The sequence below is a fragment of the Hyperolius riggenbachi genome, chromosome 1 (assembly GCF_040937935.1).
Source record: "Hyperolius riggenbachi isolate aHypRig1 chromosome 1, aHypRig1.pri, whole genome shotgun sequence".
In the NCBI taxonomy this organism is placed as follows: domain Eukaryota; kingdom Metazoa; phylum Chordata; class Amphibia; order Anura; family Hyperoliidae; genus Hyperolius; species Hyperolius riggenbachi.
Window position 1 is genome coordinate 363394782 of NC_090646.1, and position 13344 is coordinate 363408125.

The 13344-nt window shown below is 40.2% G+C and overlaps 1 protein-coding gene across 3 annotated transcripts in view; it reads left to right on the forward strand.

The window, feature by feature from the left end:
• Positions 1-13344, forward strand: part of TRIM14 (tripartite motif containing 14) — a 65050-nt gene that overhangs the window by 20026 nt on the left and 31680 nt on the right. For all 3 annotated transcript variants that reach the window (XM_068234245.1, XM_068234244.1, XM_068234246.1), the window contains exons 2-3: positions 1901-1996; positions 8902-9135. In XM_068234245.1, the coding sequence (XP_068090346.1) occupies positions 1901-1996; positions 8902-9135 (330 nt within the window). The remainder of the gene's footprint in view (positions 1-1900; positions 1997-8901; positions 9136-13344) is intronic.

Genomic DNA, 13344 nt, shown 5'->3' on the forward strand with positions numbered 1-13344 from the left:
TTTACTTCGTTACACAGTAGTACTATACTCTACATATGCACTCCCCACAGAGCTGCAGGGAATCCACTGAGAATGTTGTGCACATTGAACACAGAGGTGTTGTCTATCACCCATAAACCTGGTTCAGATTGTACATGAAGAATGTGTAACACAGGAAGAATCGCCTCATTCTCCTGCAGAGTACTAGCACATCGCTTTTACATGTATCCACAGTCACATTGCCTAGGGCCTGATCCATGTTCAGATTGTGCATGAAGAATGTGAAATAGAGGAAGAATCTCCTCATTCCCCTGCAGAGTATCTGCACATCACTCTTACATGTACCCACAGTCACATTGCCTAGGGCCTGATCCATGTTCAGATTGTGCATGAAGAATGTGTAATAGAGGAAGAATCTCCTCATTCCCCTGCAGAGTACCTGCATGTCACTCTTACATGTACCCACAGTTACTGTGTAACCACAGTTACATTTCCCTAATAGATGTTCTTTGTTCTGGTCTGTACCTTCTACAAGTACTCTTACCAAGGACTAGTTTTAGTCTATGACTAAAGGGAATAAATATGGCAGTCTCCATATCCTTCTCACTTCAGTTGTCTTTTAAAATTCCTAAGCATTGGCAGTTAAGAGACGAATTTCATGTTACATACTTTCAATCAACAAAATTGTAATATGCAAATTAGAGGAGTCGGAGTCGAGGAGTCGGAGTCGGTGGAATCCTAAACTGAGGAGTCGGTGGATATTATTATTATATATAGTATGTAATATATACAGTAATATGTGATTATGTATTATATACAGTAATGTTAAGTATGTGTAGTAGGTACAATACAGTAGTATGTACAGTAATATGTAGTATATACAGTAATATAATGTAATACACACACACACACACACACACACACACACACACACACACACACACACACACACACACACACACACACACTGTATATTTATATAAAAATAATGATTTCCAAGCCTTATACTGTAGATATGTGTGTTTGTCTGTCTCAGACATGCCGCCTCCTGTTACCCCAACTGTGAATGGCTACTGAGATTGAACACGGCACTGATTGGCACCCACAACAGGGTGGCACTAACAGTTTTTTCTTACTCTAAGAGCCCTTTCACATGGTGTACATTTCTTTGTGTCACAATGGACAATATCATCACATTGCAATACAATGATATTCCTATGTGGCTTTCACATTAAATGCGTGTTATGTGTTCCTATGGAGTAACGCACAACATGCTTTGCGCTGACCAGGCAATGTACGTTTACAGTGGCAGTGAAGCATACTTTCATTGCACTGTATGCTTCATTGTATAGTTGCACTGCACATCTAACTTGTGGTGAACAGTGTGAAAGGACCTTAATTCTCCTAAAACAATGCCTAACTCTAACCACTTACCCTTTCCAATACTTCCTTATCTAGGGCACAATTTGGGCACTGGTGCTTGGTTAATGATTGTTACAGTAAGTGAACTGGGCACCTGCATTCAGAAATTCAGCAAAAAAAAATAGTTCATTTCATTTTGGGAAAAATGTATATTTATATATACCGTATGTATTTTAAACTTTACAATTTTTCGCAAAAGTTGTCCTTTATAGTCTTTGCTCATCTATCGCCTGTATGAATTAATGGTGTATGAGTGTTACTAAATGTCCATTGAGCTTTTTGGGTCAGTAGCTATACATCTTACACTGAAGCATGTCAGCTCTGTTATTGGCAATAATGATTCAATGATTGGCTCAGCGCACCACTAGCAATTCTACAAGTCTTCAAGTCCCCACATTTCCTGGAGTATGTTCCACTCCTTCTGCTGCTGATAAATTAACTACATCGCCGTGTTGAAAATAATGTGCCATGGTAATAAAGTTTCTCTTGTTTCTTGCAGAATCTGACGAACAGATGTCTAGAGCAGCTTGATCAAAAGCGAAGCAATGTACTTGGCAACATGCAGCATATTGAGCAAGCTGCCACTGAACTCAAGGTATGAAGCAAGTCGCAAGAGCAAGACAACATTAGAGGGTTTTATTGATGCTTCAATGCTCTGTGACCTCTGTCTCTCTTCTTTCACCATAGCATCAATGATACTCAGTGCAGGGCACCCAAAGAAACAACAGCAAAACATAAAAAGATTCATGGAAATCCTCCACTTATTTTATATTCACTTGACATCTGACACTATATGAATGATCTTCTAAATTAGCCAAATAAATGAACAGTAATATGACATACAGTGCCGTGTGTGTGTGTGTGTGTTATGTGGGATGATGAACCAAGACATTAACAACATATCCTTTAAATCCTCTAAGCTGAGAGGTGGGATTAAATGTGAATTTCCAGCATGTCCCATAGAGGCTAATTTGGGATGAGTTGTGGGGAATGTGGATGCCTAGGTCAATGTAATTAATCAGATTAAGTCAACTTCTTCCAGTGATTCATAGTCCTGTCCCAATGCTCACATGCCCATTGTAGGCAGCTTAGATAATGGGCAGGAATCAGAACTGGCACTTTGATTAGTCTGTGGCTATGTGACCCTGTACACAGGAAGCTACAATGCACTGATTGTATGGACACCTTTTTTATGGCCAGTTTTAACCCTTTCCGATCCAGTATAGGACTGTGACCAACATTTCACTTTTCCTGCATAGGTGCATTGTTGAAGAGTGCCTACTACAGGAATGGGTGATAGGTAGCAAGATTGTATTGGAAAAAAGTTAAAGGAAATCTTAAGTGAAAAAATAAAAACCAGTTTAACCTACCTGGAGCCATGCACCTACTAATCGCGCTTTCTTGAGTATGCTCAGAAATTGCTACTGCGCATGCGCAGAACGCTCCTTGCCGCGGGAGCGTGATCAGGGTGTGCGCGGCTCGGGGCTGCGCATGCGCTGTAGCTGGTGAAAAGCCAGCTTTACGAGGATTGCCGCTGCCGGCAGGAGGGACACAGAAGCACGGGATGACTCCAGGGGGCTGGAAGAAGCCCTAGGTAAGTTAAACTGGTTTTTATTTTTTGATTAAATCTCCCTTTAAGCATTCACTACAATTTGTCTTTTTTGTCAGTCATTTAAATGCTTGCACCTGGCCATTTTTCTGTTGCCAGCCTGAAGGAACAGACTGTTTATGTTACCTAATATATTTTACCCGTTGTGGGTATGACTGTAAAAATTTTTTATCACTTCACCAAATACTGCAAAGCATGTTATATCCGAAGACTTAATTAACGCATGATATCATGCCTTACGTCTGTGTTTCTTACTTGCATTTAGTCATTTACAGAGCTGTACTGCTCCTTATCTGACGTGGTAGTCTGAGCTTTACTATAGTAGTAGCACAGTTACCATACACCAGGAGTTGTCATGATATTGACATTTGGTTATCCCTCTCAGCACAGATTTTGCACTCAGAGCAGAGGAACCTTATTTAAAAGGGCACCACTTGGACCCATTTACTAGTGCTACACTCAGGCTTGCACTTATAATAATACGTGTTTATTGATGCAGAAACATAGCCAAAATTTCGGGATATGCAGGTCCCTTTCCTCAGTGCATACAGTATGCAGCAGCCGCTGGACTGGACACAACGCTGTAATTGTCAGACCTGTTTTGCTCTGAGCAAGGCACCTGCGTGTCCTGAAACATTGGCTCTGTGTCTGCATCAATAAACAAATATTATTGGGGAAGTGCCAGCCTTTTCATTTACTCTATGGATTACAAAGCTATAAATCAACCCAAAAATTTGGCTTGAGCATGCCAATGTTTGATTGGTAAACTCTATAATTTGAAGGGCTCAGTGCAGGATAGTTTTTGCAAGTTGGGGCTGTTTGCTTGATTTTGTTATTACAGGATCACTTTAAATTGAATATAAATTTGCTTCCCTAAAACAGAAAGCATCTGCATAATTCAACTTTATGTAAGCAAGAAAGATCTCCCGTTATTACACCATGCAGTTGGCTGATGGTGTAATGGTTAAGGGCTCTGCCTCTGACACAGGAGACCAGGGTTCGAATCTCGGCTCTGCCTGTTCAGTAAGCCAGCACTAATTCAGTAGGAGACCTTTGGCAAGTCTCCCTTACACTGCTACTGCCTATAGAGCGCACCCTAGTGGCTGCTGCTCTGGCGCTTTGAGTCCGCAAGGAGAGAAGCGCAATATAAATGTTATTTGTCTTGTCTTGTCTCTTGTCTTATGCATCACTGCTAAACATGCAAATCATCCCTTCATGTCCCTAAATGCTAAACACACACCTAGAACCTTTGGGGTGTAATGTGTGTCTATAGCTTATTTGTTTTACAGAGCTATAATCAAACATACATATAGCTGTTTTGGACTTTTCGGTCCTTGTCAGTGCAAGGCATAGATTAATACAGCTCAGCGTGTTTTATTAAATCGTAAAAACACACAATATGTTACACTCTAAACACTCTACACTTTAAAAGACCCTTACACTCCAAAAGAGATAAAACCGCGTATCGCCCACCCTGCCCCACAATTACTGCAGGATGGGCATCCAGCAGCCATGGCCATGCTAAAGGTTCACTAGTAGTGTGGCTTGTTAGCTAATATGCAAATGTATCTCTTTTAGAGTGTAAATGCAACATATTGTGTGTTTTTAAGATGTATTAAATGTTACTGCACCATTGGAGCACTCCCATTCTTCTTGCTATAGTCCCTGTAAGCATGTCAGTACTTTAAACATAGTGGAGTCTAGTGTTCATAGACACTTTCCCCTCTGTTCTTATAATACCATGGGTGGAGTAAATGGTACCTTATGAATAGGAATTATCTTATCTTTATTAGGTAAACTAGTCTCCTGTAGACACTGGACTACCTACATACAGTATAAATGGTTAACTCAATGGCCTCAATTCACTAAGATCATGCTGGAGATAATACGGCAAGAGAAAACTTACCTCCACACAGTGAGAGAGTTATCTTATCTCTTCATTCCTTATGTTACCTCCTCTGTAGTTAATTTACCTCCTCTGTAGTTAATTTACCTCCTCTGTAGTTATTTTCACACGCAGTTAATTAACAGCATGTCTTTAACTCTGGAGTTATTTTAAGGATTGGAGAGTTAACTTAAAGAGACTCTGTAACAAATTTTTCAGCCTTAGTTCTTCTATCCTATAAGTTCCTATGCCTGTTCTAATCTGCTCTGGCTTACTGCAGTCTTTCCTAACTGCACTGTCTCTGTAATAAATCAATGTATCTTTCCTCTGTCCTGTTTGTCGGGCTAAAGCTTGATTGTGTGGAATGTGCAGGGCTGCTTGTGATTGGTAGAAGCGATACACACCCTCTTCAGGCCCCCTGCATACTCTGAATGACTCACACTCTATGCTTAGCTGAGCCTATTAGAAGCTGGTTAGTTTGTTTGTAAACACTGCCTAAAACTGTTAATTACAAGCCAGGATTGCAGCAGAGAGTGGCAGAAACAGCACAGAGGGGCACAGGAGAAAATAATGAATAGAATGGTATGCTTTATATTGTAAGAATATTAGAGTACAGATTCTCTTTAAAGACAGAAGAGTTAACTTTAGGTTTGCCTGAGGTAAAATGTTGCCTGAATACTATACTACATGCCTCACCATGGTGATAACTCTAGAAACGTTATTAAAGACAGGAGATAAGCTTAGTGAATTGAGGCCATTGTGTGGTTAATAATGGAAGGAATTCCATAAACATTATTCTCTATGGTTGTGGTGTCACAAATGCCCCATCCATGTTTACTGTACAGCAAATATAAAAAAACAAACAAACAAAAAACCCTCACAGAAAATACAGAGGGAGCAGGGTACCATTATTTCCAGATGGGTGAGCGGAGAGGCGAGTGGCGGGCTTTAGTGATGAGCCGAAATTTCACATTTTCATAATTACGGCACAAAATGTTCAATTGCAACACAAAACGTAAATTGTAATTTTTCAGAAAATTAATAATTTTGTAATTTACATTACATAATCCATCATTTTGTGCTGTAATTTTGCATTAAACGGCAATTTCATGTTTCATTAGTAATTCCGTAATTTAGGATTCCAAAAATTTCGGGAGATACAAAATAACGGTAACACAAAATCGTAATTTGGTGTTTTACATGGAAAATTTGTCCTGAAAAATACTTGAAGTTACGGAAATGTAATCACAAAAAATGATCATAATTATGGAAATGATCGTACTTATGAAAATGTTATGTATGGTCGTAATTACAAAATTTCTCGTAATTTTTCGTGATTACAATTTTCCCATTATAATCATAATCCTAAGTGTGAAAAATAGGTGAAATTTTGCAAAATCTTAATTATCCCATTATGAGCATCATTATTGGGCTCCACGAGTGGGAACTTATTTGAGTGGGACGAGGCGAAAGGCCCTAAAATAAGAACTCTTGATAGGCATCTCTTAGGGAGTGAGTACTGTACCGGCCGCGGATTTGGTAGCCACGGAATCAATGTATCGGGCTATGGTGCCCGATCACTGATTCCTCTCCCCCGCTGAAAAAGCGACAGCTTCTCTCGAGAGCTTCGCTTTTTCTGGCCGTTCCCTCCCCGATGCGTCACTCTAAGCATGTGTTACGCTTAGAGTGACGTCATGTAAACAAACTCATGGCCGCCATCTTGTGGCCAAAAAGTAAAACTACAACAAAAAGTAAAAAAAATTAAAATCAACACACATTTACATTAAAAAACTTTGGTTTACATCCCACCCTCCCAAAAATACCCAAATAAAATGTTTAATATAAGAAAAAAAAAAACCCATTACAATAAAAAAAAAACCATGTAAATATTTACCTAAGGGTCTAAACTTTTAAATATCAATGTAAAGATGAAAAATTTGTATATTTTTTTTATTTTAAACTTGTAAATAGTGATAGATGCAAAACGGAAAAAATGCACCTTTATTTCCAAATAAAATATTGTCGCCATACATTGTGATAGGGACATAATTTTAACGGTGTAATAACCGGGACATATGGGCAAATACAATACGTGAGTTTTAATTATGGAGGCATGTATTATTTTAAAACTATAATGGCTGAAAACTGAGAAATAATGAATTTTTTCCGTTTTTTCTTATTCTTCCTGTTTAAATGCATTTACAGTAAAGTGGCTCTTAGCAAAATGTACCCCCCAAAGAAAGCCTAATTGGAGGCGGAAAAAACAAGATATAGATCAGTTCATTGTGATAAGTAGTGATAAAGTTATAGGCTAATCAATGGGAGGTGAACATTGCTCAAGTGAAAACGACGGAACGCGAATGGGTTAATATTGATGATTTTGGCATACAGCTCATGAAAACCTAAAATTCTTATCTCAAAAAATTTGCATATTTCATCCGACCAATAAAAGAAAAGTGTTTTTAAAACAAAAAAAGTCAACCTTCAAATAATTATGTTCAGTTATGCACTCAATACTTGGTCGGGAATCCTTTTGCAGAAATGACTGCTTCAATGCGGTGTGGCATGGAGGCAATCAGCCTGTGGCACTGCTCAGATGTTATGGAGGCCCAGGATGCTTCGATAGCGGCCTTAAGCTCATCCAGGGTGTTGGGTCTTGCGTCTCTCAACTTTCTCTTCACAATATCCCACAGATTCTCTATGGGGTTCAGGTCAGGAGAGTTGGCAGGCCAATTGAGCACAGTAATACCATGGTCAGTAAACCATTTGCCAGTGGTTTTGGCACTGTGAGCAGGTGCCAGGTCGTGCTGAAAAATGAAATCTTCATCTCCATAAAGCTTTTCAGCAGATGGAAGCATGAAGTGCTCCAAAATCTCCTGATAGCTAGCTGCATTGACCCTGCCCTTGATAAAACACAGTGGACCAACACCAGCAGCTGACATGGCACCCCAGACCATCACTGACTGTGGGTACTTGACACTGGACTTCAGGCATTTTGGCATTTCCCTCTCCCTAGTCTTCCTCCAGACTCTGGCACCTTGATTTCCTAATGACATGCAAAAGTTGCTTTCATCCGAAAAAAAAGTACTTTGGACCACTGAGCAACAGCCCAGTGCTGCTTCTCTGTAGCCCAGGTCAGGCGCTTCTGCCGCTGTTTCTGGTTCAAAAGTGGCTTGACCTGGGGAATGCGGCACCGTTAGCCCATTTCCTGCACACGCCTGTACACGGTGGCTCTGGATGTTTCTACTCCAGACTCAGTCCACTGCTTCCGCATGTCCCCCAAGGTCTGGAATCGGTCCTTCTCCACAATCTTCCTCAGGGTCCGGTCACCTCTTCTCGTTGTGCAGTGTTTTCTGACACACTTTTTCCTTCCCACAGACTTCCCACTGAGGTGCCTTGATACAGCACTCTGGGAACAGCCTATTCGTTCAGGAATTTCTTTCTGTGTCTTACCCTCTTGCTTGAGGATGTCAATGATGGCCTTATGGACAGCAGTCAGGTCGGCTGGGAGTTTTTAAAAGCCTCAGGAATCTTTTGCAGGTGTTTAGAGTTAATTAGTTGATTCAGATTATTAGGTTAATAGCTAGTTTAGAGAACCTTTTCATGATATGCTAATTTTTTGAGATAGGAATTTGGGGTTTTCATGAGCTGTATGCCAAAATCATCAATAATAAAATAATAAAAGGCTTGAACTACTTCAGTTGTGTGTAATGAATATAAAATATATGAAAGTCTAATGTTTATCAGTACATTACAGAAAATAATGAACTTTATCACAATATGCTAATTTTTTTTTAGAAGAACCTGTATATTGGAACTTTTTGATGGGGTTTGGGGGGGGGGGGGGGGGGATAACTTGCTAGTGTATGGTAACTTTACTCATTAAGTTTCATCTGTGCCAGAAAATTCAATACTGCGCCCAATTTTCCACTCTGAATAAAACATGATGAACGTTGCCTTAATTTCTCATTATGACACGCCTGACTAATATTTTTTATTTTTGTAGGCTCGCACTATGGAAAGCAAAGAGTCTGTGGCTTCAAAATTCACAGAGCTGCGATTACTGCTTGACGAAGAGGAAAAACTAGCAAAGAAGTTTATTGATGACAAAGCAAACATGGCCTTGTGGGCCTATGATGGTCAAATTGAGTCTTGCCAAGACCATATAAAAGCCATTGACAACTTCACATGTAAAGTTAAAAGCATATATCAACAGCAAGATGCCATTCAACTCATCCAGGTGAGGTGGTAGAAGCTAAATGTTATCCTTGCAATGTATCAATATTCTAAATAATCTAAGCATGTACTTTCCCATGTTCACAATTTAGCCAAGCAGTATGCCTGTACATTGTTCATTCCCATAATGGTCAGGAAATGGCTTCCATAGAGCATACTCAGTGTAACCATCCCTCAAGGAAAGTCCGCCTGTATGGGAGTAGCGATGGGGGGCAATGTCATACTTTTTTCTGGTTAGTCCATCCATCTTTCTGCTTTGCTGCATTGTCGGAGAATGTGTTTGAATTCGTCCAAGATCTTATGCTATGGTTGGATGTACATGCAGGTCTGTAGATTGTTACACTAACTAGGCCTATGTATTTGCAGACATTGATGCATGGTAAGATTAGGGATGGCAGAACACCTTTGCCAGCAAATATGCAATATTTGCGTGCTCACAAGTAGCGCGAATAATGCGGCAAATCACACCCACCCTATACTTTCCCATAGTGCCATTTTTTTACCCTTTACCCTAAAGGCAGGTGGGACAGGATGGAAAAACAGTCAGACCCGATAAGCTATCCAGTACCACGTTCAGTACGCAGGATGTCATTTGTTCCTACTAACATTGGAATATGCCAAATTATTTGCCTGGTGCCTGCCAAGCAATCATTTTTTTTCAATGAAATTAATTATTTAAAATATAAACACTTTGCTTGTTACACCATCCTCATGCCCACCTTGGCCACAGGAACAGCTATGCTCCACCACACCTCCAGCACCCAGTATATCATTTGTTCCTACCAACATTGGATTATGCAAACTTTGGGGCTTGACAGTTTTAGCTTAAAAATTAGTAAAAATGTATTTCAGGCCTCTCATACAGTGGATGCAATTATAATGTTATACACAACACTAGTTGTCATGACATATGTAAAATTAAACATTTTGATGACATACAATTTTAAAATGAGATGCATAAATTTGGAATGACACATATTTCAGGCCTCTCTGAGGACTGGCGTTGTTTTTTGTCGGGCAGGAAGGATGGTGATGGCTGTAAAGTGAAGTAGTTTGCAATGTGGCACGTTGAGTTGAAACATTTTAAAATGTTGAAATTTTAGGTCACAAAAAGTTTTAAATTGTAATTGATAAATTTGCAATCACACGCATTTCTGGTCTCTGCTACAGTGACTGCAAATAACAATTTTTAGGCAGGTAACCGTGGCGGCCATACTAAAGACCTCTATTTGCTAAATCTAGAAACTATATGCAATTTTTGGCATTTACACATGAAAAACCTCTGCGTAAAATACATATTTTTTTTTGCAGAACATTTCACCCTTGATCCTCCGCCATAACACTGTCCGGGTTTTGGTAAACTTTGTACACCTTTTTTAAAGGACAACCGATGTGACGTGTGACATGATGAGATAGACATGTGTATGTATAGTGCCAAGTACAGAAATAACTAGGCTATGTTCCTTTTCTTTCTTTCTCTGGCTGAAAGAGTTAAACATCAGGTATGTAAGTGACAGTTTCTACCCGGGTCAGGACTGGGTCAGACTATAGCATAACCCTCACTGATATGTAAGTACAGCCATAAAACACTTTCCTGTCAGTAAATGGCTTCCTGGAGCAGGAGAGAGATAAAAAGGGTCAATAATTCATAGATTTTAGCTCTGGCATACTTCAATGAAGGTGTCATTAAGCAGAGAAAATGAAACAGTAAATACTTAAAAACTAGATTTAAATATAAAATAAAAAACTGGGACATCTAAAAAAAACATTTTTAGGAGGAGGAGAATAGATATAATAGCTTTTCTCTTCAGTTTATTTTCACCTCAGATGTCCTTTAACCTCCTTGCCGGTCTAAAAAATCCGGCAAGGAGGCAGCGGCGCACATTTTTTTAAATTTTTTTTTTTTTAAATCATGTAGCGAGCCAAGGGCTCGCTACATGATAGCCGCTAAGCGGCGGCATCCCCCCACCCACTCCGATCGCCTTCGGCGATCAGAGTATGCAGGGAATCCCGTTGAGAACGGGATTTCCTGCAGGGCTTCCCCGGTCGCCATGGCGACGGGGCGGGATGACGTCACCGACGTCATGGACGTCGGGACGTCATAGGGAATCCCGATCCGCCCCTCAACGCTGCCTGGCACTGATTGGCCAGGCAGCGCAGGGCTCTGGGGCGGGGGGGGAGCGACTCGGCGCGGCGGATTGCGGCGGATCGGCGGCGAGCGGCGGCGATCGGAAGTTACAAGCAGCTAGCAAAGTGCTAGCTGCTTGTAACAAAAAAAAAATTATGCAAATCGGCCCAGCGGGGCCTGAGATATCCTCCTGCGCAGGTTACCCCGAGCTGAGCTCGGGATAACCGGCAAGGAGGTTAAAGAAATTGTGACTGCAGAGATGCCCTAAAGGTTTCAGAAGTTCGTAGGCCATTAAAGTCAATGGGGCTCGCCGCGAACGATCAGTTCACGAATGTTCATGGTAAAATTTGCAAGCACATTTGCAAACGTGAAATCTCAATGTTTGCGCCTGCCTAGTGAAGATGCCTGTGTGAGGAGCTGCAGGCCAAAGCCTCAAATTGCAGGCAATATAAATCCCCATCTGGCAGCACTCAGTTCTCATAATTCCTTTTAGTTTCAGTATTGGACCTTGCTGTGATTTGCCTTCTTAAAGCAGACGGTATTTGCGATAATTCAGCTTTAACCTCCCTGGCGTTCTGGACGAGCTAGGGAAAAAATGCCAGGCAGGTTACAGTAAGTGAACATCGGTGGTTACCCACAATGCACTGCTACTGAATATGCAGATTATCTCTGAAGCCAGGCTTGCATCCAGAACCGCTGGTGTATAGCACACCTATAGTTTTAATTTTACAGAACCACATCAACCCCACATGTAAACAGCCTGGACCTCCTCAGTGCATAGCAGGGATTGATATGGCTGTATGGGATAGGGCTTGGACCAGTACAACAGAGTAACCAAGCAGCTCGGGGTGGCCCAAACCACTAGGAAAGTATAGGGGACTAAAATAGATCAAAAAGCCCTCCTACTAATAAGCAATGCTTGGTGTGATTTGCCTTCTTAAAACGGAAGGTACTTGCCATAATTCAGCTTTAAGTGAACATCTGTGGAAAGCATGGATAAAGACACCCCTTTTGTTATCTGCTAAAGATGAAGTCCCAAGAAAGGAGGAGTAACTATAAAGCTGAATATAAACTAGTGGCAATGTAATAAAGTGGCCAGTAGAGGGAGCTAATGAATCACATTTTAATATAACAAGGCAAATTTCTGTTTTGCATAGCCTTAGTAAGAGGCTCTTTTGATCCTTTACACAGGTCTAAGAGTTCTGGTTTACCATGAGCTTGTTGGGCAATCTGTAAAACAGATTAAACACACATTCCAATATTGCAAGACCTTAACCACTTAAGCCCACAGGGTTGAATTTTTTTTGCATCTGAGCAACTTTCACCTCACATTCATTTGCCAATAACTTTATCACTACTCGGCACAATGAATGGATCTACATCTTCTTTTTTCCGCCACCAATTAGGTTTTATGTGGGTGATACATTTTGCTGAAAATTAATTTATTCTAAATCAATTTTAACAGGAATACTAAGAAAGAAATGGAAAAAAATCATTTCTCAGCTTTTGGCCATTATAGTTTGAAATTGATACATGCTACCGTAATTAAAACCCATGTACTTTATTTGCCAATTTGTCCTGCTTATTACACCATTTAAATTATGTCCCTATCACAATGTATGGCACCAATATTTTATTTGGAAGTAAAGGTGCAATTTTTCAATTTGCGTCCATCACTATTTACAAGCCCATAATTTTTTAAAAATATATTAATATACTCCTTTGACATGCATATTTATAAAGTTCAGACCCTTAGGTAACTATTTATGCTTTTTTTTTATTTTTATTATTGTACATTTTTTTTTTTAAATTAAAAATTGTATGTGGGTAATTTTTGGTGTGGGAAGTAAACAGGTAATTTTTAATGTAAAAAGTGTGTATGTGTAATGTAAAATGTATGTGGGTGTAGTTTTACTATTTGGCCACAAGATGGCCACAGTCAAAAAGTCCTGGGAGCGATCGAGCTCGCTCCCAGGAAGAAGTTTGTAGCAGGGGAGCTTTTTGAGCTCAGAAAAGCCGCAGCGTCTGAAGTGACGCTGTCGGCTTTTCCCCGGGGGGTCCGATCAGTGAAAGGGATTTATAATC